Genomic DNA, 27,485 nt, shown 5'->3' with positions numbered 1-27,485 from the left:
TTCATTTCCTTTATAGTTCCTATATCTTTTTTCATGCTGTTGAGCATCCTTACAATCAGTATTCTGAACTCTGTATCTGATAGATTGCTTATCTCTGTTTCATTTAGCTCTTTTTCTGTAGACTTCTCTTATTCTTTCATTTGGGGCTTGTTTTTTTGTCTCCCCATTTTGGCTGCTTATTTGGGTTTGTTTGTATGTATTAGGTAATCCTGCTAGGACTCTCAGTCTTTTTGCACTGTCTCTGTTGCAGGCCAGTGTCAGACACTGTTTGTGACAGGCCTTGAGTACCTTGTTTGGAGATATCAACAGCCCCAGCTTGAGGTTCCCTCTTTTGGGGCTGGGTGTGTTTGGACAAGACCAAGATGCACACCAACGTCTGCTTTTCCAAGGCCTGGGTCCAAAAGCAAATCAGGCAGAGACTCAAAGCACTCTGAAGTCTGCTTTTGACTGCAGGCTTATTAATATGATTCTCTTAATGAGCTTCAGGCTGTAGAAACTCCAAGGGGTAGGGGGAGAGGTTTTCTGGCAGGGTGGGGCAGTTGCTTCCCCCTCAGGCAAAGCTGCTTGGAAAGTAAATGTCTGCCTCTGCAGTATGGAGGCATCACTCAGCACAGGAATCCAGAGGGGTGCCCTCTGAGCTCTATCTCCAGAGCCCACAACCCTAGGTTCTCCTCACACAGCTCCAGTCCACTCTGCCCTCCCTCTGCTCGAGCCCAAGGTGAGTGGCTGCACTCAAACTTTGTGCATTGGCCCTTTAAGAGTGTGCCTGCATTTCCAGCTATTTCTCCCTGGCAGACCCAGCTACTTTTCACAGCCAGATGTTATGTGAGCACCTTTCTCAGTTCTGGTGCTCTTGGGTGGGAAGCCCAGCCTGGCGTTTAGGCCCCAGAGTCCTCAGTGGAAACCCCCCACAGCTGAGATATCCCTTCAGCTTCTGCCTGTGGGAACCCAGCCAGCCCTCTTGTGCCTCTGCACTTCCTACCTGTCTGTATGTGGTCTCCACTTTTCCTCCTTAGTTATGAGGGTACTCTCCAGCTCGTCTTCAGTTGCAGTTGATTATTCAGAGTGGTTTTTCTATATTTTAGTTGTAATTCCAGTTTGGTCCTGGGAGTGTCAGTGTAGCTTCCACTCAGTCCGCCACCATCTTTAATCTCTGTTTTATTCTTTTAATGAGAAAACAGGGTTTGGTAATCAAAGATGGCAAGTCTTCATTGACTGCTAATTTAGTTATACAATGTTTATGTCTGGAAACATTCAACAGGTGCTAAAGATCCCACCCCCTTTTGTTGTTGTTAATCCTCACATGAGGATATTTTTTCCATTGCTTTTTTTCAGAGTGTGTGGATGGGAGTGGGGAAAGAGAGACAGAATGACAAGTAGACATCTATGTGAGAGAAACACATCTACTGGTTGCCTCCACAGGGGTCAGGGGAGTGGGGAGTGAAGGACCAGGTATCAACCCAGTGACCCTCCATTGCCCAGGCCAATGCTCTAATCATTGAGCCGCAAGGGCCAGGGCTAATACATCCATTTTAAAAAATAAAGTTCTTTATAAAAGGTTTAAGGATAAAGAGCTGTATGAATAGAATGTATGTATTTTTATAATAGATTCTAAACTTCCAGTTGTTAATTGTTTTTTTTAAAAAGCAGTATATATGTGGTTTATGTAACAAAAAGTTGGAACTCAGAGCAGTGGTTCTTAAACTCGAACATTCATCAGAATCCCCTGAAGGGCTTGTTAAAACAGATTTCTGAGCTGCTCTCTTCACCCCCCTTCTGAGTTTCTGAATTATCAGAAGTTGACCTGGAGGATTTTCATTTCTGACTGGTTCCCAGGTGATGTTGATGCTACTTGTTGATCCAGGGACCACACCAGAGAAACAGTGACTTAGAAAATTCTTTCCATCCCTGGCTGGGTTAGTCAGTTGGTTAAAGTCTCGTCCTGATACGCCAAGGTTTCGGGTTCAATCCCCGGTCAGGGCACATACAAGAAGCAACCGTGAATGCATAAATAAGCAGGACAGCAAATTAATGTTCCCCTCTCTCTCTAAAAATCAATAAATTAAATTTAAAAAGAAAAAGAAAATTCTGTCCAAATTGCTATGTTACACACAGTAATGTATGATGAATGTAAAATTCCATATATGAATGGGTGCTTAAATATATGTTTTTGGTGATCATGGATACATAAAATTATCATTGGAAATTTCTTTTAATATATTGGTTCATTCAATATGTACTTTTTTATTTTAAGGATGAAACACTAGTACACTGTAGTCTAAATGAGCTAGAAGATGCAGCACTTACTTTTCCAGTCCTTTTCCAAGATGTCATTTATCAGGTAATTTTAAAAAATGTTTTAAACTTGATTTTTGACCTGTTAGATTAAATATTCTGAACTAAGAAAAATTTTTTTTTTTTTGTGAAGTTTAATGTGCTTTTTTAATTGGATTTCATCAATACTTTAATGATTTATTAACACAAAGTAGCATCATACTAAATAATTACATAATACAACATTAATCTGTTACCAAAAAGATGTGGACTTTTTTTTACCAAGTGATCTCTGCTAGTTTTATAATCTGTTTGCCAGCAGGTGGAGGCAGGAGCACTGACATCATAGATCCCTAAGAAGAACTTGCCAGGTTAATACCTGTTGTTTTGTATTTTTTTCCTCCAAAATCCAAATGATATAAAGAAAACTCATTCCTTGTTGGTCATTTTTATTTCGTTTTTTAGTACAATGGTCTGTAGATTGCAGTTTGGTTGATCTACTTTATAATCATCACAGAATTCCAGGATATTCTAGTTACTGCTTTACTTAAAAATTGGGGTATAAGCATTTCTCTCACCTGTGGTGTCGAACAGGTAACAGTGCAAAATATGGATAATTACATTTCACTGTGAATTACATTTTGTGTGTGTTGGTCATAGTTTTTACATTATATTTGAGACTTTCCTAACAAAATTTGAATTAATATATGTGAATATACTTTGAAAATTGCAAGGAAAGTGCCTTTCTGTGGTGGTGGTTGTTTTTTAATTAGTGTTACCTTCGTACATACCAGTTGTTGAAGGATTGGAAAAGGGTCAGATGTTTGTTGTTTGTCAAGAGGAAGCCAACCCAAGGATTAACTAAAAAGCCACAGAACATTGACCATGCAGATGATGAAAAGGTGTTTATGGTTGTTTATTTGCTTTTAATAGGCAGAACTTGCATATAGTTTTCAAATTTAGCATTAAATAGAAGTTTGTGGTTCAGAGTCTACTTTACCTACTTTATCTTGTAATGAGTTATAAGAGGATTTATTTTAGCAGTTATTGTCAGTTCTAGTTTAACCTAGATAGGTATTGTAGGTATGGTGATATCTGAATACTATATTCATTTCCCTTTTTTTGGAAACAGATTTTAGTTCTGATATATGGTCAGAAGGTGAGAAAAATATACATAAAAATAAGGGATTTATTCCTTTTAAACAATATTTGGTTTAAGGTAAATCTTTTTCTTAATGAGACATTTTCTGCCAGTAGGTGGTTCTTGTTTAGTGCACTTTAAAGACAGGAGTCTTTTGGCAAATAAACATAGTATAGAAATATTTTAGTTTTCTCTTTTTAGCTTGGTACCTTTGGTTTTTGTTCAGAATTGCACTTAAAAACACTGGCTTTCAGGCTTTGAATTTGGAAAGTAAAGCTGTTACTTAAAAATAATATTTTGAGATGACTTCTTAAGCTTTCAGATTTGGAGTTTATTTCTCGAAGATGGTTTTGGCGAAATAAGAAACTCGGAAAGTAGAAGAGTTTGATTCTTCCCCTTCATGAGCATTTCTTTTCAGTGTGACCATAAAATCAAAATTTTTCTTACTACTTTGACCATTTCTGCTTCAGTTCTCTTCTTTATAAAGTTATTATTTTCATGTGGATCTGGATAGTCGTCTTATTTTGAATAAAAGGCTTCTAGCAGTGCATATGACTAATACTTATAAAATCCTATATGTACTGTAGTACCTCTGTTGAATTCAAAGAACTCTTTTTTCTTTTATATTCTGAGTTGTACTTTCTGAAACTGAAAAATAAATGGTATTGCCTAAATCAGGAACAATGAGATGGAAGTTTGACTCTTATAGGTCATAGAGATGACTACAATTTAATATGTTTAGTTACTACATTATATGCAGAGTTTAGTTACCCTTCAGTAAATTTTTGAAGATGTCCATAGTTAATATTGGGTATATTTCCTTGGATTTCTGGTGTTGGCATGGCTATTCTGTCTGCTTTTAAAAAAATGACTTGAAGAAATCTTGGATTAGAGTTCCCCCCAGTTTTCAGACCAGCAAGCTCCCTTTAAACAGGGAATGATGTCTTTTAAACTTTCAGTGGTGTTGTCTCCATCTACTGGCAAAGAAGAAATATACACAAGGGTCTGAGATGATCTAAGAGATTTTGGAGAAACCACATTATTAGGTAAGATGTAACTTACATATTTAACCACTACAATATAATGTGGCCCACTTAAAGGTAGAAACCTGTAAAATACTGTATATACTCTTTTAAAAAATAATGTATTGAGGTGAAATTCACAACTATTTAACTAAAGTCATAATAAGTTAACTATTTTTAAATGAACAGTTCTGTGGCATGCATTTATATACTCTTAATATGTCAGTTCCATAGCATTTATGTATATATATACTCTTAAAAAACAAAAAGGTAAAGTTAAGACAGGATCAAATTATTCATCTGAATCAAAGCCAGATAATGTCCTCTAGGGACTTATTTTACTTTCGCTTTCTTTTTGTGGTAAGTTCGTTATGGTTGAGCTATACCTAATTTTAATTCTACTTGTTATTTCTCTTTCTTTCAAAACAGTGTAAAGTGTAAATTGTCTTACGTGTGTTTCCATAATCATCTACATCAGGGGTTGGCAAATGTTTTCCTATAAAGGGCCATTTGTTAATATTTTAGGTTTTGCGGTCTCTGTTGCAACTGCTTTTTCTGCCATTGTAGTATGAAAGTAGTCATAGACAGTACATAATTGTTAAGTGTGGCTATGTACAAATAAAACTTTATTTACAAAAATAAGTGACAGTTTGGATTTGGCCCACAGGCCATAGCTTGCTGACCCTTGATCTAATAATTATGAGAGTATATACAGTAAATTTACATATTCAGATTCTTTCTAAGTGGAAGTAAGTAATCAAGCATTCATCAGAATTGTTGTTAATATTTAGAGAAATTTAAAATTATATCCATTCTAATCTGGTTGTGGACTTTCTTAGGTTATTTTAGATGAAAGTTTGAGGGGAAATATGAAGTGGCCACTACTCACATTTAAAGATTGCCTGACTTCATGATTTATATTCTTCTTTTAATAAGTAGGACTCAACTTAGTTATTGCAAGTCTTAGAATTTACCAGCAGGTAGATGGTTAAAGTCTCAATTTAGCACCTTGAGTATACTTGAATTCCATTTCTAGGGGATAAAAAAAAATACCTAAAAATTTCAACTCAAAATTTGCTGTATGTTACTACTGACACTACATGGATAGACAGATTACATAGTTTGTGTATATGAAGAAAAAGTAATCTGAAAGAAGAAATGAATTTTTTAAGTGAGGGTATGGTTTTCACAAAGGCAAAGTGTATAGATTTTCGTTTGAATGAGTCTTACCCCCTTCTTAAATTGGTACTTTTGCCATTAATTATTTTACAGTTAGTTATTGGGAAAATATTTATAGAATGGTACAAATGCATTTGATATCTGAAGAAACAAGTACATGATCAGTTCCAATGCACATGTTTAATCTTTATATTTAGCTTATATTGACACATTGTCAGGAAATCCATCTCGTGGTGTTACTCAGTTAAGAGGTCTCCACTGTATTTAGTTTCTGTTCCTGCAGATCCACCAATTCAAGACTCTAGGTCATCTCACTCCCTCTTCCATCCAGAAGATGACTTCTATCCACAAGCAGGACTGAATCAAAAGACAGATTTTTCACTTAGCTCTTGAGCTGAACCACCTCCTCAATGACCTTCCTCTATCTCCATCAAGAACTGGAGCTCAGTTTTTTGAAGATGTAATAGAGCTACTCAGCCCAAACGTGGCTAATTGAAGACAAAAAGAAGATGCCTCATATGTTTCACCACAGTGCAGCCAAACGTAACTGTGTTGTCCAACTCCTCATTCTGTAAAGTATGGCAGGGGCATCTGATTTTTGACTCTATTCACCTATAAGACTTTAGCCAGTCAGTGGCTTTCTGAAGATCAGTAAAATCAACAAACTTTGGGTCAGCTGTCCAGAAATCAGATTGTGGTAAGCACTCAAGGAGAGATAGGATCTTCTAGGGAGCTACTTGCCAAAGGATACTTTATTAGAATATAGAGGTTTGTTTTTACGGGAAAAGTCATCGGGGGGAGTGGGTGGGAAACCCCATGTTTAGTGAAGCTCAGCCTCTTCCCCAGTATTATAGTTTGTTTCTTGGGGGACCTTATTTTACAGCCTAGGATAATTTTCATAAGGATCTTGGATATTTTATAGCACAGAACAAGAGGCTTCTATCTCTTCTATAGTTTTTCTTAGGAAACTTAGCATTATTTTTGCTTCATGAAGGAAAAAAAAGCAATCATTTCAATGGAGAATTTTGTAGTAAATACTTAATTCTCAAGTTCTGACTTAAATTAACAATAGCCAAGAGGCATTTTGTTTTGACCTTCATAAAGCATAATTTTGTTGTAGAAAAGCAGTATGTATATTTGTGTCTTAAAACATTTGGGATCATGGACACTTAGTATTGAGTAATATTTTAGCAGGTTCAGAAAAATATTTTGATAATTGTAGGTAAATATTAAAGATAATTTTAAAGTAACTTTCCTATCCTTATTAGTAGGTATAGTCATTGGCATTCATTTTTTTATCATAATTATTCATTATTAATTTTTAGGTTAAAAAAGGAACCATATAGCTGAAACCTATAGTTACTTACTTCTCAAAGATAAAATGTATTTCATGGAGAATTCTTTGTATTCTTTGTAAATGTATCTTAAAATTAGAAGCAGTTCATTAAAAAATAACATGAGAAGCTCTTGTTCAGCAGCTGAAAATGTTCTGCAAATTCAGGAGAAGTGACAGTTGATTACTAAGCATATTGAATTTGGAGGCTTCAGAGTTTAGAATTTGTTTTTAAAGGCAACATTTTAATTTAACTACAAAGACCTTTTTGTTCTTAAAATGACTAAACTTTATTTTCACGTAAGCACATCAGTATTTTGAATATATACACAAATATAATGTACACATTTAAATTAAAATATACACATAATGGCTGGTTTTACCTGAAAATTATTCTTCTCTGCTAACTTTTACTATACCATTTATATGAATATATTAAGCTTCACTTTATCCCATTTGGACTCTATAATAAAATTGCTTTTTAAATTTATTTCTTCAAAATACAGTATAAGGTTTTGCATAAGCTTTTAGTTTAGGGATTTTTAAAAATTGTTTTTATTTTTATTGGTTCTGATGCTTTCGTATTTACCTATTCATCCCAAGATTGATCCGCCTATAAATACTATCCCCACCAGCCATTTAACTCTTAGAACTATGTGAAAAGATGACTGTGAAATCACCCAATGGGTTATAAAGTTGAAGCCTCCACAGTGGAGAAGGTTGGGGTTTTGTCTCTGTGCTCTGGTATTGAAGTTAAGAAAATGTTAAGCAAGTTAAAATAGTTAAGCTATCAGTTGATGCAATTCATTATTACTATCCCTTTTCTAAAAATAGAGCTTGTAGCCATGGGGCTTTCTCTTTGAGTTAAAGTTGCCCAGTTCTGTCCCACAGAATGATTTCAGCTATTCTTAGATTGATAACTTTTAAATAGTAAGATGGATAGTAGTAATAGCTATTGGTAGTTTCACTGTACCAGGCACTGTTCTAGGTACTTTACATGCATTAATTTATTTAATCCTCACAACCCTGTGAGGTACATACTATTATACCCATTTTATAGGTGAGGAAACAGGTGTACAGAAGGGTTACACCTGTGGTATCTATTAATACAAAGATATTTCACTTATTTGTAGCATCTCATATTCCCCAGCTTTGTTAATTTTCTACTGCTTTAAATTTTTACTGCTGATGAGATAAATAGCATTCACAAATTATTTTTTAATTTTAAGATGTCATACTCTTGAGTGAGTTCCACTGAATTTCTCTTTTTTGCATGCGCATGTGCAACCACTTGCCAACAAATTGAAACTGCTTATCTTTGGGTGTTGTATTAGTAAACAAGCAGTCAGAAATTACTCAGTATATATAATTTGACATTGCATACTTAGACATGAATTTGAATTTAGACAGACTTTATCACACAATATTTAATCATTTTGTAGCTGGATTGCTATTTTAATGACTGCTCTTATTAAATCTAGTTCTAGTAACCATTTGTAGCCTATTAGTACCATCTATATACACAATTATAGAACGCTCTCATTGTCTAAATGCCAAAGAAAGTACAGGCTGACTGTCAGGTATTGTTCATCTCAAGTTTTATTTTAATGTAATGTTAATTTTCTGTTATATATTTATCACTTTTTAATATAAAATTTAAATTTTGGTAAAATTAGTCCCAATATCACTGTGTTTTGTGGGTATTATTGTAATAGATTTTATTTTAAAACTTTTGAATAGTGAACATATTCATAAATACTTATTTTGGGTACATGTCTGGGTATATTTTTATAAAATGATTATTATAGCATTATATGTTATTTTTAAACTATTAACTTATTTCAAAATATATCTGATTTACTGGTAGAAGATTAAAACTATTTGTAATGTAGCTAGAATAATTGCTATATATTAGGAGAAACCTGTATATATATACTAGACTAAAATGAAACTTTTGGCCTAATAGTACATTTGGGAGATGATATGGTTTTGAAGAGTTGCAAGTTTGAAGAATAGTTGTTGTAAATACTAGTAGAGAAAAAATGTGGAAATAGGAAGTAGGCAGCTCAGGACATGAATCTTTGTTATTTAGGAGAAGAAAATGGAGTTGAGCATTTGTGGATTAGATTTGGAAGCATTTGGATGGGCATGCCTATGTGTACATCTGTATGTTAATGTATCTCTTTGCCCTAACACAATAAGTGACTGTAGTCTCATTATACATACCCTACAGTTTTGTTTTGTTTTGTTTTTATTTTTTAAATCCTCACCCAAGGATATTCTTTCCCATTGCTTTCCAGAGAGAGTGGAAGGGAGAGAGAGGCACAGACACTCAACTGGCACTTCCCACACGTGCCCCTGGCCTGGATGGAATCCAGGACCCTTCAGTCCGAGGGCTGACGCTCTAACCACTGAGCCAAACTGGCTAGGGCTACAGTTTTTTTTTTTTTATTTGTTTCCTCCTGCACAGTACTCTAGTGTTTCTTGCCTTCTGCTTTAAAATATCCATCCAAATGACTTGCGCCCTGCTGGCCTTATACCTCTATTTCTATTTTTCTTTCTGAGATTTTGCCTTTGCAGTAGAGAGCAGAACCCCATGTTGTCCCAGTCCCAGCCCTACCCCTGCTCACTGTAACTTTGTACCTTTTTCACATTCTTGTTTTTTCTCTAACCACCTCAGTTTCTGCTTATGTCTTTTAATCCTGAAACACCTCTGTTCAAATGGTGACATTCTCGGGATAGAAACTTTTACAGTCAACAATTACTGTATTTTATTCTCATGGTAAGGAAACGCCCTAGCAGTATATTTTCCCATCTTTAATGCCACCTTTCATCCCCAGTAAACAAGCACATATTGAAAGTAATGTCATTTAAGATGTATTTTATATTTAAATATAGTCAAAGTAGTTGAATGCATAATGAAGTTATAGTTTTGATTTAATCTGGAATTCACTGTATAAGCAGTTGGGAAATGTCACCTTTGTATAATGATCCACTTATTATGCTTCGATAATATTGTTTAAATAGAAGTATTCCTCTAAAATGGAAGTATATTCGTGTTCAGAGGAAACATCCCAAATGCCCTGCCTATTTAAGTTTACAATATGGAGCAAGTGATAACAGGGATATTGAAAACAAATGAAAGCATTTATACATGTGTAAAAATGAAATATTTTTGGTTATTAAGTGCATGTAAGTGATAAAACACCTTAGCAACAAAAAGAAGGCTCTGATGTTTCATGGTTTATCAGTCCTCAAGATAGGGTTATTTAAAAAAAAAAAAACATTGGCAGAATTGATGTTTTTTTTCTTAACCATAACAAATTTATTTTGAAAACACTCATAGTTAATAAAAGATGATTTTGTCAATTAAGGTAGTAATATATCTAAAATCTGTCAGTTTCTTGTATTACCAAACAAGTAAGGTGTGTGGTTTTCAACCAAGGCCACAAACTATACTAAATGTTTCAGGATGAAAATGTTAAGATTACTTTAGCAACTCCAGTTAGTTTTTGTAACTTATCCTAAATGGTAGTGATCAGACACTGAGGATTTGGTTATTTTTATTTGCCAGGGGTAGGAGTATGTGGCTTTTACTTTGTTTTGGGCCAGTCAAGAAATTGAGATTAAAGTGCCTAATAGGATTAAAAACAAGTAAACCTTTATCATTCTAGCCTGGGGGCAGGGTTAGATGATATTATTAGCATATTAATTGTTCAGAATTTGTCTTACATGAGTGATCAGGTTGTTGAAGAAATTTGATAGTTGTCCTTATGTGGAGCAATGTAGGCTTGCCTCTTTCTATTTTGTCTATATTGCTTAACTTCAGGCACTTCTATTTCATTTACTCAACAGATTTTTATCAAGTACTATATATTTGACATTGTTTTATGCCCTTCAGGTGTTAGAAATTACTAAGGTTGGTAGTACATAGTCCCTAATTCCTAGAATCCTTTGCATGATTTCTCTGTTCTACTTCTACAGCATTGCTAGAACTAGATTTTTATCATGAAGGCATTTTTATATGGATGTGTATTGATGACAGATTTTGAACTTATTGCCACCACAGTTTTTTGTGTATTTTTTTTAATCTCAACCCAGTGAATCTGGTACATAGATGTTCTGCAAATGTTTGTTCATGGTATTTGAGGTTAATAATCACCTTTGAATGGAGTACAAAATTTTCTTCTTATAAAATTTTGTCACAAAATGAATACAATTGAAAGGAGTCAAAATCTTTTGTAAGTCAGTTGTAGTAGTTGCTTATGGCTTGTATTTCTGTGCTTTTTGAATATTGGAGTATACTCTAAGAGCTACATTAAATATAGGTAAGAAGATAGATACAGAAATTAGGCAGTTCTTTGGGTGCTGTAGTCTTTCCTGATAGTGCCAGTAGGTTTTGACAACTCATGTTTGACAGTTACAGTTTTATCTCAAGTAGCCAAGTAGTACTGATTTAGATGCCACATCTGAATCAGTAAATGTAGAACAAACTTGATTTCTGAAAAAATTCAGTTATTTATAAACCCACCAATCCAAACATCTCTTTCTCTTGAACATTATTTACCTTAAAAGAAATTTGAAATAAAGCTATTCTTAGCAGGTGATTGTTGAGAAGAAATTCTGAGTAATTATTGAGGAAGGTCATTGAGACAGGTCAGCTAGAGATGGACACACAGCTTGCCTAATAATTGGATGGAAGCTACCTGGCTGGAAGATGGAGCTGATTGGTGGATCAAAATCTCAGAGGGAAACCTTCCATTTTTAGTTTAAATGTTTATTAGAATTATATTCCATGAAGTACTACTGTATGCTGCTATTTAACTATTAAAAAGTAAATGATCATCAATGATTACTATTACCGTGCCAAAAGGTTGTTTTAAGTGATTTTTGGAATGTGAAATATTTTGAGTGATACTTAGTAAACTTTTCTATTTTTTTGAAATATGAAGTTTGTAATATATCTAGAATTAGAATACAACATATCGTATAAATAATTTTCTATTTTATGTGTTTATTTGCTGAAGCCTATCTTTGTATTTCTTCAGGTTTATGTGAGATTAAGGCCATTCTTCAGGGAATTCCTGGAACGAATGTCTCAGATGTATGAGGTAAACATGCATGAGCTAATTACATAAGTATCTTTATTTTATTCAACATAGTACCCATATTTAGATCATGTATAATGATTACTTCTTTTCCCCTGAATTTGTAGATCATTCTTTTTACTGCTTCTAAGAAGGTGTATGCAGACAAGTTACTGAACATACTAGACCCTAAAAAGCAACTGGTCAGGTAAATTTAATTAAGAAATAGTGGAAATGTCTGTCACACTGATCTATGAAGTTACTATGATTATATTTAACTTTCATGGCCATTTTCAGTTGGCTACATATATAGAGATTTGTTGTGTTAAATGGTGAAAATAAATGAATTTTTTAAACTCCATAACTCTTTTAAGAGTTCCTAATGCTTTAACTCCAGACAGACGTTCTTTGAAAGGATACAAAGGTCAAAAACGTGTTTATGTATTGTTACATCTGTATCCTCACTTCTTTTGGGATTGGGGGGAGGGCGGGGCTTTGTGAAATTTTTCATGGTGTGCATGATGTTTCACTTCTTTATGTCTCTGAGATAATGCATGTTATGTCACCTTTTTAATGGCATAGAGAAATAAAGGTAAATTTTAACAGAAAGGATCAAATTAAACTCTTGGTTTTTTCAAGAGCAAATGTATCTTCCATGGAAAGAAAATGTTACATGAATCTAATTGGAAATTGCAGTACGTTTAAGCCACTCAGGTTATCCTGATCTGGACTCAGTTCCTTGTGTGTCCTGAGCCAGCAGATACAGTGTGTTTCTGGTTAGGTGAGAGTGCCTTTGGCAATTTTAAAACAGTTTGGAAATTAGTTCAACTGAGATATTAAGACTGCAGCAGCCTTGTTGCATCCTGTAAAGATGTAGGAGTTAATCTTTGAGTTTTTCACCAAGAGCTGAGAGAAATGCTACAAAAGGCTCATAACAGCCTTAATAGCTGGGTATTCATTTTCTTGAATACTTTCTGCCATATTGTTTTAGTGAAAACTCCTAAGCTTAATTTCTACTGTTACTAGTACCTTTATTATTGAGTGATTGCAACTATGGTAAAAGGCTTTTCCCTACTGTCCACATTTATGAGTTTTTCTTTCTTGTAAATAGAACTATGATTTTTTTTAATCTAAAGGATTAAAATTTGTCCTTGTAGTTAGTTTCGTTTTTATCTTTAACATAAGCAAGCTTTAGACATACAAAATAGAAAATGTATTTTCTATTCATAAAAGTATATTATAATTTATGCTCATTTTACAACAAAGGTATACAAATGATTTTGCTTTGATCATTAGTTCTGAAGATGTCTATTCAGTACCTCCAGTGCCCCAGGGAACAGTGGTGAGCCACACAAGCCCTTCCCCTCCTGGAGCTTTCATTTTACCGGAGGACAAATGTACTCGTGCAGTTATGATGTTATACAGCAACACCCCTCTTTTAAACTGGAGTTCTAAAAATCTTCACATTTAGGAGTTTAAATTTATTTTATCTTTTTACATTTTGAAAAACTTAAAACAGGAAAACCTTTTTGAACAATATATTGGAATTCATTAGAGTGCTATAGGGAATTCTCAAGATACACACAAATTCCTATGATCCCTCAATTCCTTGAGTCTAAATGCAGATTTGATTACTGGCCAAAAAATAGTAGTTTCTTTCTAAAACTGCAGGTACATGATGTTGACTCTCAGATTTCTGAATACTGGAGAGGCTTTAGCATAATTTAAAGTACCTGTTAGTATCCATGTACATATTCAGTTGTCTCCTGTCTTGAGTGAGTTTGCTGCTGTTGGGGAAAAAGTATCAGTATTGATTGCATGTACATGCTGTATCTGCCTCTTCAGTTTCCTCATGTTTAAATGTTTATGCAAATAAAATTAATTAAATCCTTTTGTTTAGTCTTATTTTTTCAAAGTAGTACTGTCTTTAAACCTTTTAGAGATAGATGATCATTTAAAAGTATTATAATAAAGGGGAAAGAACTATTTATAGTACATTTTGTCTGGATGTAAAATTCTTACTCTTTGCTATCAACACTGACACTGATATTTTTAAGGTTGAGTTTTGTCGAGGCAGTGGGGTAGGGGGGTGGATTGTTAGAACTGACAGATTTTGTGATAGAAAATGCCCTTTTCTTGAAATTGCATGATTAAAAATACAGGTATGAGTAGGCCCTAACTTTTGAAAAATTGTTTAGTGAGATTAAGACACAGGGAAGCCAAACCACCTAATTATTAATGTATATAAATGGAGTGTTTCAAGGTGATCTGCATCAATTACTAGTAATATACAGACTAATATTTTTGAGTACGAAATGAAGATTACATAATAGTTATAGAACCTAAGTATTATAAAACCCTTAATAGCTTTTTAAAATGATACAGAATTTTCCAACTTAGTATCTATCATTGGTGAAACATCAGTTTATATGTTACACTTAAATTTAAATTCATCATTTCCTTCCATCCTTGTTTTTTCAAATGACCATACACACACACTAAATTAAAAGAAAGGTGGGTGTTTGGGAAAAGTTGAAATGATGGAATGTTTTGGCCTCCACACCTTTTGTCAAAAACTATAAGGGAAACTAAAACCTTTTTTTTTTTTTTTAATGCCAACACAGAAACATTCCTTCTTATATTTTCTATTCTGGCATGTACAGGGATAGGGAGGCTGTGTGGTCTTCTGGTTAGAGCAAAGGACTGGGAGCCAGGAGGATCCTGGGTTCCAATGCGGGGCTAACCACTGACTTACTGTGTGACCTTGGGCAAGTCACTTGACCTCCTTGTGCCTCAGTCAACATCTGGAAAATTGGTTAAAAAGCAGGACCTCGCTGACAACCAGATGCTGCATCTGAACTGAGCTTTCCTGGGTAAATAAATTAAAAAAACAATTTACAGAGTTTTTAATCCCTCTTTATTTTTTAATATAACATTTTGGGATAAACCGAAGTTCTTTACGGCATGGTAATATTTGGTTGTAAGGTTTCAGTAGTTGCTAAGAATTTTTATAGTAAAACTGTAGCCCCAAGCTTAGGCCCACATTTGTATATGAATTTCCTCTGTGAGACAAAATAATAAGGCATAACATATAAAGCCTATGGTATGTGTGTGTATATATGTTTCAGTATATATTGTACTTTTTAGAGGTTGCTTTTTTTTAAAATTTGTTTTTATTTTTATGTTTAGGCACCGACTTTTTCGTGAACATTGTGTTTGTGTACAAGGAAACTATATAAAGGACTTAAATATCCTTGGACGAGATCTTTCAAAAACTATAATAATTGACAACTCACCACAAGCCTTTGCATATCAGGTAGGAAGGGAGTTGCTAAACAAACCCAGATTGGGGAAAAATCACAATGAGGACAAATGCTGCCAAGCAATATGATGGGAGAATAGAATTTTCACTGGTGGAATTTCCCTGTTTAGTGTCAAATTTAGAATTAGAAATTCCAAGTTGGTGTATTCCTTGTGGAAAAGTTCTTTTAAATTGAGTACAACATAAATAAAGAAAAATCGTAGTAAATGAGTAAGAAGGGACTATAAGATACACATCATTTAAAAGCATTCTTATGAGTTGTTACATCAGTAATTTAATTGTAAACATGTTTGAGAATTAATAGCTTAACCATGTTCTGCTGGTCTGTTTGATTTGACATTCTTAAATATTTTCTTGGACTGTTTTATTTACACCAATTGTTAATGATTTTTTGAAATATAACTTTGACTAGAGATGAGCCACCCTTGCAAGATATATTTTACATTATGAATATGTTCATGTGATCTATTTGAGATTTCCTTCAAAATAGGTGCAGAATGGGGATGATGGAAAATGGGTTGGGTATAGAGTTAAGGTTTGCCCTTAACCTCTGTGTTTTAAAATGTCCATAATAAAAAGGGGAAAAACCCCGTAAACTGCATATAGTATTGAAATATGTTCAGTTTAGGTCATTTACTTGCTAGCATTTTGAAATATGTTTTTAAGAATTTTTCCTTGGCTCCTAGATAAAATCATTTCAGTTATCCTCCACCTCAAACACAATGTTCTGTGCAAAATGTTTAAAGATAATTTATCCTCGAAATTATTTACTATAAAACAAATAAGGTTTGCATTCTTGTTTTTAGACTCTTCAAAGACATAGCATTGAGTCAGTTTGTTATGTTCCTGTGTTTCAGATGATCCTGCTATTTGTTGGGAATAAAACAATGAATTGGGACACGGTCCCTGTGTTTAAGTATATGCTCTCTAATAGTGTTCTCTGCTTAGACAGGCAAGACCCCTTCATGCACAATGCCTAGCATTGACTAATAGTAACTGTTTCTTCAAAGAGTAAAGGAATGTTTTTAGTTACATTAATGCAAGACTTGTTTTAATGGATCTTTCTTGTTCAGTTTTATATACACTAAGAAATTATGCTGAAAACCCAATTAGGCTTCAATTTCTTTTTTATTTTATTTTCTTTTTTTTTTAATTTATTGACTTTAGAGAGAGGGAGTAAGGGAGAGAGCAACATCAATCTGTTGTTCCACTCATTGGTTGATTCTTGTATGTCTGACCGGGGACTGAACCCACAGCCTTGGTGTATCAGGACGACCCTCTAACCAACTGAGCTGCATGAGCTGATTTTTTTAAAGCTTTTCCAAAGCGGGCAAAATGTAGGTAAAAAAGAAGATTTAATTACTTATTTATCATTTTAGCTATCTAATGGAATACCTATAGAAAGCTGGTTTATGGATAAAAATGACAATGAACTCCTAAAATTGATTCCATTTCTGGAGAAGCTTGTAGAACTGGTAAGTATGTCTTATTTATCTTTTTCTGTTATGTTTTTGTTGACTCAACTTTATTGAAATAAATCTTTTAAACTGCTTTAAAAAGTCAGTGTGCTGGGTGATTAGGGCAAAGACTGAGAAGCATTATCAAACCTTATAAATTATATTAAAATTATATTTATCAGTATTTTAAAATTTATAGAGTCATTATTTTTATTTCACTGGGCGTCCTCTTACAAGTCACTACCTACCTTTGTTAATTTGATTTCATTTTGCTTTCATTAAAGTTCAGGTGTAGAAATACTGCTTATGCTGCTAAAACTATTCTGGGAATTTTTTTTCTTATATCCATGGATTAATTTTAAAACTAATATATGAAATAGAATTCAGTGGCTTGACGCTTTTACCTAGGCTTTTTGTTTGGCTTGTTACTTTAATGGCAGTTTTTTTACATCTAAATTTAACTATAATTTAATTGCTTCTGTGTAGTACATTTATATTTGGCAAATACTATAAGTTGCAAAATAAATGATATATTTTTTGCAAAGTAAGAATGTTCATAATGGTCTGAGGATCATATTTTTGAAATTACGTGGCCTTTAAAATGTCTTTTTCTCCACCACAGAATGAAGATGTTCGACCTCACATCAGAGACAGATTTCGCTTGCATGATTTGCTGCCCCCAGATTAAGTACAGACTTGTCAAATCATGAAGGGGGAGAGAATGCAGGACCCTTTTGGACTAAGACAAAACATTGCCATTACTGTTGAAATTTTGCATTTTTGTACCCCGTCTTGCTTTTCTTATCTTTGGTGCCCAATAATAATCAAGGGTTACAGAAAGAGACTTTATCTCAGATTGAATACATACAGTAGGTAGGCTAAAACAGAAGAGTCTTTAGAACTAGTGCAACTCCAGTGAAATTTTTTTACGTACAGGACATCTGCAGTTTATAAAGAATTCTGTTTCTGCCACCAGCAGTTTGACCTGTAGTCACACAGGATTTTATGATAATAACAGAGATGAAAATGGACTTTTATTTTCTCTCTGTTTGGTGCTCTAAGTGGGTTTGTAGCCACTTTTCTGTTACTTTAAGATTCTCATTTCAACAGGAATGGCCAGTAAAAGTTGTTTTATTTTTCCTGTTAAGGTTTATAACCTTTTTACATTTTTGACCTGTATTAGATTAGAATTTCATTATGCATTCCTTTTAGTTGAGGCGCTTCATAGTTTTCTGGAAATAGTCAATTTTTAGTTTTTTTATTATACATTTGAATGGCCGGTTTCCTGCTTTGTCTGCCTGCATATTGTATATTTGTTTAAAAATATTCTCTACTTTTAGTCCATGTAAGTTTCATTTAGAAAGACATGCATTTATATTTTGTTTCTGTAATATTCTACTGTAGGTGAAATCTTTTCAAAAATCAAGAGACTGGGTAGATAAGAATATATGAATGACTAATATTCAAATGATTTAAACCATTGTGATGGCATGTGTTCCCAAATGGTAATATCTTGCAATGGCACACAGATTTAATGGATAAAGGTATACCTCAGACTTCACTGTGCTCACCAATCTTTGAGGAGAATGTGTTTGGTCACCTTTTGGGCTTGATTTGGTTACTACTGCCTTTGGTTTCCTCCAGGAATGAAGTATTCAGCACAGTGACTCGGTATTTTTAGTTAATTTGCATGGGCTGGTAGTACCTCTGTTATGCTCTCGGTTACAATCAATTTAAAATTCTGTGTAACAGTCTTGGTACCTTACAGTAGCTATGCATAATCCTGTGGCACAGTAAACTCCCAAGCCACCAATGCAGTTAATATGCTCTCATAGTGGTTTTCTATACTATATGAAAATAGTCTCCAAGCCTTGGTTCTCTAATGCAGCTACCACAAGAGGTTGATATTTTTATAGTGGTGTGTAATCTCCTTTTCGGGAGGCTTTTTATGGAAGGTAGAATTTGTAAGGTTAGTATGCTTTGCCTCTCAACTGCATTAACATGCCACAGGCTCAGACTGTTTTTGTGTAAAGGATGTCAAAGAACGGCACTTTTTCTAAAGAGAAGTTTGATATTTTGTATGCTTGTTAAGAAAGTACAGTATTGGAAATTAAAGGTGGACAACTGATAATTGAGGAGTATGTCACTTAATTTTTTATGTATATTACCTGTTTACTTGTACAACTTACTGTACAAATTACATGCAGCTTCATTTTCAAATGAATCCTTAAAATAAGGAAATCTTTTTAGGAAAACATTTAATTTTTGTATTTTTGATTTTAAAGGCATGAGTTATGTCAATTTTCAGTGTATTAATGAAAATTTTAACTTTTCATCAGGTTGAGTGTTTTCTTACTATATTATCTGTTGTGTATGTAGTTAGCATATTGTGTCACTGAACTGTTTAAAAACCTAGCATGTAGAGCAAGCCTGTTTTGTGGAAAATCCTTATTCATTAAATAATCATGGCAGGTTTTCTGCAAAAGAAAAAAGAAGCATTTGCAATTCAGAATACTGTTTTTGTTTTGTTTTGTTTTGTTTTTGTTTTAATTTAAAGAAAGGTATTTTGCTTGCAGGAAAAAAAACTACAGATTCATTTTAATGAGAATCTTTGAAATGTATTTATCTTTAGGGCATCTGGGCATCTTTATGCTGTTTGTCTTCTGTCTTTCTTGAAATAAAATGTACATACGTTACCTTTACATATGCTCTTGCTCAAAATTGTGAACCTAGTTACACTTCTCCTTGCTCCCTTTTTATGCTCAAACAGCAAAATCCAAAACCTATACAAGACCTAAACTTTCAGCGTGCATTATAATTGCTGAAAGCTTTTCTGATTAATACAGTCTCAAAGGGCTTTCCCATAACTTAAAGGGAAATGTAAGCACCTATCTATACCACTGTGCCTGTGGGCACTTTAAATAAACACCCACTTTAATCATCTTTTATTAATAGTAAAGCTGTTTTCAGTCCCATGCTAGGGAGAGTTCTCTAAAGTTGACTGACAAATGAATCAAGCATAACAAAATTCTGTAAAGAAATAAACTAAGGGAAATTTTGTATGGCCTGAGCAAATTTCTTGAGACCAGTTTTAATATATAGTTTTTTCATTACTTGACTTATCTTAAATCTAATACAAAATTTTAAATAATTTATAGAGGCAACTATCCAGCTTCCTTCAATGTTAATGTTTTATCTTCTCATTACCCCTTTTCTTTATCTGTTTATAGATGTTATCTTAAACACTTCCATTTAGTTAAGCGGAGGTGTATATTTTATGAACTGAGACGTGCCCAGCCCCTACAGTTCACACAGGAAACATGACTCTTAAAAACTGACGATAGTAAATGCAGGAGAGGTGGATACCTGATAAGAGACAGCAAAAGTGACTTACATACATATTACAACTCTGAAGTACATATTATAATTGTGATATTTCCAGTGATAAATGTCTGACTTTTAAGACATTCTTTTAAATATTTGTATTGTTAGAATGTTTTAATCAGTTGTGTTTTTTAATTCCATGTAATATATGCAGCCCTACTCAGATTTATATCACCAAATTTCTCCTTGGGTCTTAAAAGAATTAATAACAATTTGAAACCATAAATTGTTTTATATTAGCTAGTATGTATATTTATTTACCCGATGGCTTTATCTTGTTTCCCAAAATTTGGGGGGAATTTGTTGAAAGCATTGTGACTTCGATAAATGGCTATTTTCTTGTAACTGTCAGTGAAAATGTATGTGTACATTGTTTTTTTTTATATTTCTCTGGTTTTTCTGTTGTTTTGTTTTTAGGGTTAAACATAGAATGGTTTTTTTAAAAAAGTTCTCTTTGGCCAATGACTTTTTCAACTACATACTACTTTCATTCAACCTTCTAAAGAAGTTCATTTTTCATTGTTTATTCAGTCAACTTACCTGAAAAACAGAGACTTCATCTCATCAATGAAGAAAGTATTTCATTATTCCTACAAATCTTTACAGCGAGCACAGAATTCTTCATAAGGACCAGATCTTTTCCACGTCTTGTGTCAATCACATAAAGCTGAAACGTAAAGGACACTGAAGCTTTCATTTAACTGTACTAACATGATGGTGTTATATACTGCATCATTAGCTAGTTAAGGTTTTCTGACCTGATTTTTCTTTGTCTTCCTAGATATTTATTTGTTATCTCTTTTAATCTTGTGTATCTAAAATTAACTTAGTTAATAGTTACCCACTGAATAACTATGCCAAGCAACTAGGAAAGAATGTTTATTTTATTTCCCCTTATAGGGGAAGAGTGGACTGGGAACAAAAATGTATGGGCCAGAAGGCCCTAGGTTGTCATTCATTCACTTTCTTATTCCTCTCATGACCTATGTTTGAGTATAGTATTTTTTCAGTGTTGATGTGCTTGATTATGTCATTATTTTTCATGTCTTCCCGAGTTGAAAGCCTGCTAGGAACCTGTATGAAATACATTTTAAATATTCAGCATAAGAACCACAAAACTCAGTATCTTATATTTAAATGCTACTTAAATTATTGGAATCCAAGTCTCACTCACTAAGGATACATTTTTATAAAATGTTTCTCTGTATCTTGAATTGAAATTACTTGCCCAGAGGCAAGAGTTCTTGGGATATAATGTGTTTTGAGAAATTTTTTTAAAGGGATACGAAAGCAACAAGTTTATACTTTATGGTTTTGATATTAGTTAGTATTTTAAAATACATCAGTAGTTCCCAAACCTGACTGTTCATTAGAATTACTCCGAGCTTTGGAAATAGATTCCTGAAGCCTAACTCCTGCAAAATTGTCTCATTGGGTCTACAGTGGGGCCTGAGAGTTCTGGGGTTTTTTTGTCCTTTTTAAGCCCTCCAAGTGATTCTAATAGCCAGGTTTGGGAAATCACTGTTTTAAATGTGACAGTGGTTTAAGAGTAGGCAACAAAATAAAAGTTTACCGGACATCTCTGTGGTAGAGTTTTTCTTTTTTCTTTTTTTTAAACTGGGACCAGATTTCACAGAACTTACTCAAGATACATGGAGGAATAATAAGATTGAAGCTACTGCTCGTTATCCTCTCGTACTTTTAAGAGTTTGCATTCCTAGCACTTGGAATAGTTGATCATATACACAGCTGAAGGACATATCCCTGAATGAGACCATTATATATAAATTGTAAAATACTTCACTATTTTTTTATTTTATAAATCTTTGTAGAAATAAGCAAGGAAATACTACTTTCATCTTTTGAAATGGGAGTTTTCAAGGCATTGTCCTTTCAGCATTAAGGTAGGGAGGAGTTAATATTCTCTCTGCCTTTTCCCATGTGAATCAATATGAAGTCATGGACATTTTAAAATCTCATTTTAATTTCTACATATTTACTATGCAGTATAGCCATGAACAAGCAATGTAGATTTAGTTTTCTCATCTTCAAATGCCCTGATCACCCTACCTCACAGGGTTGTTGTGGGGATAAATAAAACTTTTATGGAAGCACTTTTCTTTGATGATATTTTATCAGCCATTAGAAACATTGTAATATCTAACAATTTTTTTGTATAGTGTTCTTTTTGTTTACAAGTACACATTTTTTTTCACATTTCTTTCCCTTTTGATGATCTTTAGGACAAACCTATGAGGAACATAGTAGGTTAGAGATAAGGTAACTAAGGCTCAGAGAGGGCTGTGACCCAAGACTTCATAACTGTTGTGGGAGACTTGAATTCAAGTATAACTGCAACATGCTCTTTCCCAAGGCCTTGGCATTCCTTTTTTTTTTTTTAATGTCTATTGATTTCAGAGAGAGAGAGAAACATCAATGATGATTGTCACTGATCAGCTGCCTCCTGCATGCCCCCTACTGTGCATGTGTCCTGACCGGGAATCAAAATGTGATCTGGATCATAAGTCGATGTTCAACTGCTGAGCCACGCCAGCCAGCGGCCTTGGTATTCTTATATAAGCATGTTGGTACATAAATACAAAGCTTTCTCAAGTTTATAAATCAGTTTAGCCAACAAAATGTTCTTATAAAGGAGTATAATAACTCAATGTAAAAGCCTGTGGTACAAACTAGGCCCTAAAGTTTAAGGATCCAATTTTTAAACTAGAAGGAAATTCCAAGTTCCAAGTGTGCCTCTATTTTACAAATAAGGAAATGTGTCTAGAAAAGTGTCTTCCCAAGATCACCAGAGCTGGGATTAGAATCTAGGTCTCAATGGGATGACAATTTTTTTAATCCTTACCCAAGGATATTTTTTCCATTGATTTTAGAGGTGGGGGGGGAGGGGGAGGAGAAACATTGATGTGTTCACATTGATTGGTTGCCTCCTGCACACACCCTGACCGGGGCCAGAGATTGAGCCTACAACCCAAGTATGTGCCCTTGACAGGGAATTGAACCCGCAACCCTTTGGTTCATGGGCCGACACTTTAACCACTGAGCAAACCAGCTAGGGCTGGAATAACATTCTTACTTTCTAGTACTACTGTGTGCTGAAGTGAAAAAAACCTGAATAAAGAAGGGATTTTAGAAAGAGAAGATGGCAAGAAAGAACCAGATTATGGTGAGCTAAAATGAGAAGTTTATACCTGATGTAATGGACTTAATAACCAGCCAATGTAGCTGCAAAGTAGCACTCTGGTCCCACCCCCTACCTATCTGATGAGTTATTTTTCTCCAGCTTTATTGAGTAAAATTGACATATAACATGATGTAAGTTTAAGGTATACAATGTGATGATTTGATGTACAGATATTTTTAAATGTTTACCACAGTAAGCTTAGTTAACATTATCTTGTGATTATCTTTTTTTTTTGTTACGATGAGAACATTTAAAATCTCTAGTAGCAACTTTCAAGTATACAATACAGTATTATTAACTATAGCCACTGTGCTGTACGCTAGACCCCCAGAATGTTAGATCCTCATACAACTGGAAGTCTATAACGTTTGACCAACATCTCATAATTCCCCACTCCCAAGCCCCTGGCTGTGATGAGACTTTATAAATTTCTCTTAAGCTCCAAAGGAGTTTAATGCACAGACAGGTTTGAGAGTCACTGCAGAAGGTCTTTGAAAATAAATGACGGTTTCAGGCGAATAGTTGACTTAGGAGTATGTTAATAGGAGCATGGAGTTCAGAGTCAAAAGACCTGAATTCAAGTCCTTAACTCATCCACTTACTAGACAGAGTAGCTGAGACTGTTTGTTCATCTGTAAAATACTTTAAGAATTACAAAGATGAAACTTGTAAAACAATGTACAGCCCTTGCCAGTCTGACTCAGTGGTTAGAACATTGGCCTGCGGATGGAAGGATCCCAGGTTCAGTTCCAGCCAAGCTCATGTACCTGGGTTGCAGGCTCGATCCCCAGCCCCGGTGAGGATTAAAAAAACGATGTATAAATATCAGAATGGAAATGTGAATGCAGCTAGTTCTCTCGAGGATGTGGAAAAACAGTTTTGGAAGATGACAGAAGTTAGAGGGGGCAGAAATGGGCGGTAGAATCAGTATTGCCACAGATGTTGGAAAGTTCTCAAGAAAAGAGCAGTAGGGTGCATTCAAGTGAAGACTGGAGAAGCGATAATGGAGAGGTCGGCTATGACTGCTAACGTGTTTTGCTGAAAACATGCTGAGTGTTGAAGAAATGGGTGATGAGGAAATGGAAGAGTATCCACTGGCTTGGGAAGTCTGGTAAGTAGGTGGGATAGCACATGATTTGCTGAGTTAGAAGCCTCAATGGATGAGGCAAATGAACGAGCTTTAGATCTGAAGTATGACAGTGTTTGTTGAGGGTAACTATAAGTAGCCTTCCTAATGAGAGTGAAAATCATTTTAAAACACTACCTTACTATGTGTTAGACACCTCGAATGGCAGAAGAAAGCAAACCGGACACTGCCCTCGAGCTTACAGACTAGCAGTGGAGACAGTATTGCTGGGAAATGGGTTATAAAGGACAAAAATAGCTTTGAGGGTGCTAACAAGTCTGGAAGTCAGGCTCAGGTTGGCTGAAGTATTAAGATGAGAACTGTGGAATACTGGAAAAATGTAAAGCCAGGTTTGGTTGGGGTCGGAGGTAAAATTAAGGGAGCAAATGATCAGATTTGTCTTAAAAGACCACTTTGGCTGCTGCATAGGCAACAGAGTGGGTGGGACACCAGTTCAAAGATGTCTAAGTCGACCTAACGCCCCACAATGAATTCCTCTCTCCAAGGTAACGAGTGGCTAATGCGCCGGTGCTGGCATCACAGCGGGCAGTGTGGGGCCAGGAGAAGGCTGAAGCCCTGAGAACAGGCTTGTCTGGTTGACTGACAGGAATAGGAAGGTACTTCAGGATTTCGTGAACCTATAAAAGTATGGAATGTGGAGTTTAATAGAGACAGATGCAGGCTTTTCATGTAAGATTCTTGGGTAGGCTTTAGGGGGACAGTTAAAAATGGAAAATGTCATTCAATTACATAGTTTGTTCAAATCACAACTCATGTTAATGGCTCAGTGATTTGGGTATTTTAATTTTTTTTTTTTTAACCCTCACCTGAGGATGATTTTTCCATTGCTTTCTCAGAGAGAGTGGAAGGGGGAGAGAGAAACATGGATGAGAGAGACACACTGAGTGGCTGCCTCCTGCTCACGCTCTGACTGGGGACCGAGCCTGCAACCTAGGTACATGCCCTTGGCCAGAATCAAACCTGGCCCCCTTCGGTCTGTGGGCCAGCGCTCTAACCACTGAGCATACCTGCTAGAGTACTTTATAAATGAGTTTTAACCTGGTTCTATTTGCGATTAAAACCTCTTCCGCCTTATTTCATCTGAGATTTTGAGTCTGGTGCTTAGGGTACTTCCACCTGAAAAGGAGCCATGAGCATCTCTGCTTTATTTTTGCTGCCATTTACTATCCTATGGCTTTAATGAAATTCTTGAAGGGAAAGGTTTTAATGTTAATTTCTCAACAAACACTGATCAAACTGCTCATCTGTAAAATGGGAATACTGTCATGTGCAATTATAGGGCTCCCTTAGAAACTAGAGCGAGTCACATGTTTTTTGTTTTTGATTTTTACTGATTTTTTTAGAGAGAAACACCAATGTAAGAGGGAAACATCCCAATGTTGGATAGAGACCGCAACCCGGGCATGTGCCCTGATCAAGAATTGAACTAGCAACCTTTCGGTGCACATGGGACAAAGCCCAACCAACTGAACAACACCAGTCAGGGCCACACATTAGGGGACTTCATTTAAGGAGTAAATGAAGTCCCCAGTACGTAGTTCTGGACAACTCTTTCCCTGTTTGCTCATTTCTAAGAACATGCACAATGCGGCAAAAAAATTCTCAATTTCTGCTTCAAAAATTTATCAGTGCTGCACACACATAGCCCATGTATTTTTTCCATAGCACCTCCAACCCCTACACCTCATTTTCAATTACATGTGGTTTAATACCTTGAAGTTAGTATCCCAAGAACCTAGAATAGAACTTGGTAGAGGGTAGGCACTCACTATTTGTTGAATGAGTAAGTGCATATGCTCACATTTCCAAGTTTGAACTTCTGTTTTTAAGTCCAGAAAACTGATTAATTCAAGTGCAGCCCAGAATTGATGAGACTCAGGGAAGCTGGTTCACACTAAACTCACAAGACACTAATTTTTAAGTTATATCTCAATTTCATTGTTTACTGTAGGCAAGTTTCCTCCTCATGAAACCAAATCACAGTCACATGCCTGCTTGGTAAGGGTAGAGCCAGAGAAAAGTCTATTGAAGGAGAATCATAATGGCTACTATCAAGTCAACAGGATACCTTCATCCCTACTAGATATCTGCTAAAAGTCTGGGTCAGTTATCCCTGGAGACCGTGAAAATCTTGTTCTTTGGCCTTGCTTTCTCTGTATTTCACCTTTCTGCTAACATTTTTTAGATACATTGTCTTAGAATATCTTCAGGCAAGTTAATACAGATGTCTGTATTACCACTTCAGAAATATCCAGTCTTGCTTTCCTGAGACTCTCCTTGAGATAGCTAATTAGGTCTCACATCCTCTTAGTCACTTACTATTTCCTAGTTGAGGTTACTGCTACACTGCTGTGAGCTTACTAATGTAATTTTTAAAAAGTGTCTTTCTTTGGGACTCAGATATATTAATTTTCTTTTGGGACTACCTTTCATGAAGAGAAACAATGGCCTGATAGGCAGGTTTTTCTGGGGGGGCAAAACAGTTCTGCATATAAATTTTTTCATGTAGTCAGTCATTCAACAGTTCAGTGCCTGGTATGTGCTATACCCAGACTTAGTATAGCAGACCTTAATCTCTCAAGATTTCTAATCTAAAATTAGACTACTAGAATGTATTTTAAAATTTTTAGCCGAGGCCAAGAATGGAATACTGGAAAGATACTGGGGTACCTTGTGGCATTTATGGAAAAGCTGAACAGCTGGACCTCAAGAGAAGGCAAGAGGCAGTAAGGTGGTCTGGGGAATCGTCACTTCATCAGGAGTCTCTGGTCTTCCTTCGGGTGGTCATCAGCCTGCTTGGTAAGGGTTGAGCCAGACAACCCCCAGGCAGTGAAAATCTCATTCCAAATTCTAAAGCCCTGGGAAAGAGAATCTTTCCATTATTACTACCTAACAATTTGCCTCAACTTAAGAGGCTTAAGATAACATCTCACAGAC

At 35.0% G+C, this 27,485-nt stretch overlaps 1 protein-coding gene and 1 long non-coding RNA gene across 4 annotated transcripts in view; one reads left to right on the top strand and one right to left on the bottom strand.

The window, feature by feature from the left end:
• The window catches only part of CTDSPL2 (CTD small phosphatase like 2), a 73,957-nt gene extending 51,643 nt beyond the window's left edge, over window positions 1–22,314 (top strand). For both annotated transcript variants that reach the window (XM_016211427.2, XM_016211410.2), the window contains exons 8-13: window positions 2,255–2,341; window positions 11,998–12,060; window positions 12,165–12,244; window positions 15,226–15,352; window positions 16,738–16,833; window positions 17,438–22,314. In XM_016211427.2, the coding sequence (XP_016066913.1) occupies window positions 2,255–2,341; window positions 11,998–12,060; window positions 12,165–12,244; window positions 15,226–15,352; window positions 16,738–16,833; window positions 17,438–17,503 (519 nt within the window). In that variant the 3' untranslated portion in view covers window positions 17,504–22,314. The remainder of the gene's footprint in view (window positions 1–2,254; window positions 2,342–11,997; window positions 12,061–12,164; window positions 12,245–15,225; window positions 15,353–16,737; window positions 16,834–17,437) is intronic.
• On the bottom strand, window positions 992–27,485 carry LOC148094140 (uncharacterized). Of its 2 annotated transcripts, none has more exons than XR_015715289.1 (3): window positions 27,219–27,484; window positions 20,740–20,866; window positions 992–1,163 (listed from the first exon to the last, which is right to left on the bottom strand). It is a non-coding gene; the product is annotated as an uncharacterized LOC148094140 (long non-coding RNA). The 2 variants fall into 2 exon arrangements; XR_015715290.1 differs by lacking the exon at window positions 992–1,163 and adding an exon at window positions 7,039–7,105 and having other exon boundaries at window positions 27,219–27,485.

Source organism: Miniopterus natalensis, chromosome 1 (genome assembly GCF_054644295.1).
Source record: "Miniopterus natalensis isolate mMinNat1 chromosome 1, mMinNat1.hap1, whole genome shotgun sequence".
In the NCBI taxonomy this organism is placed as follows: domain Eukaryota; kingdom Metazoa; phylum Chordata; class Mammalia; order Chiroptera; family Miniopteridae; genus Miniopterus; species Miniopterus natalensis.
The sequence above is the reverse complement of the archived record's forward strand: the minus strand, read 5'-3'. Positions and strand labels throughout refer to the sequence as shown.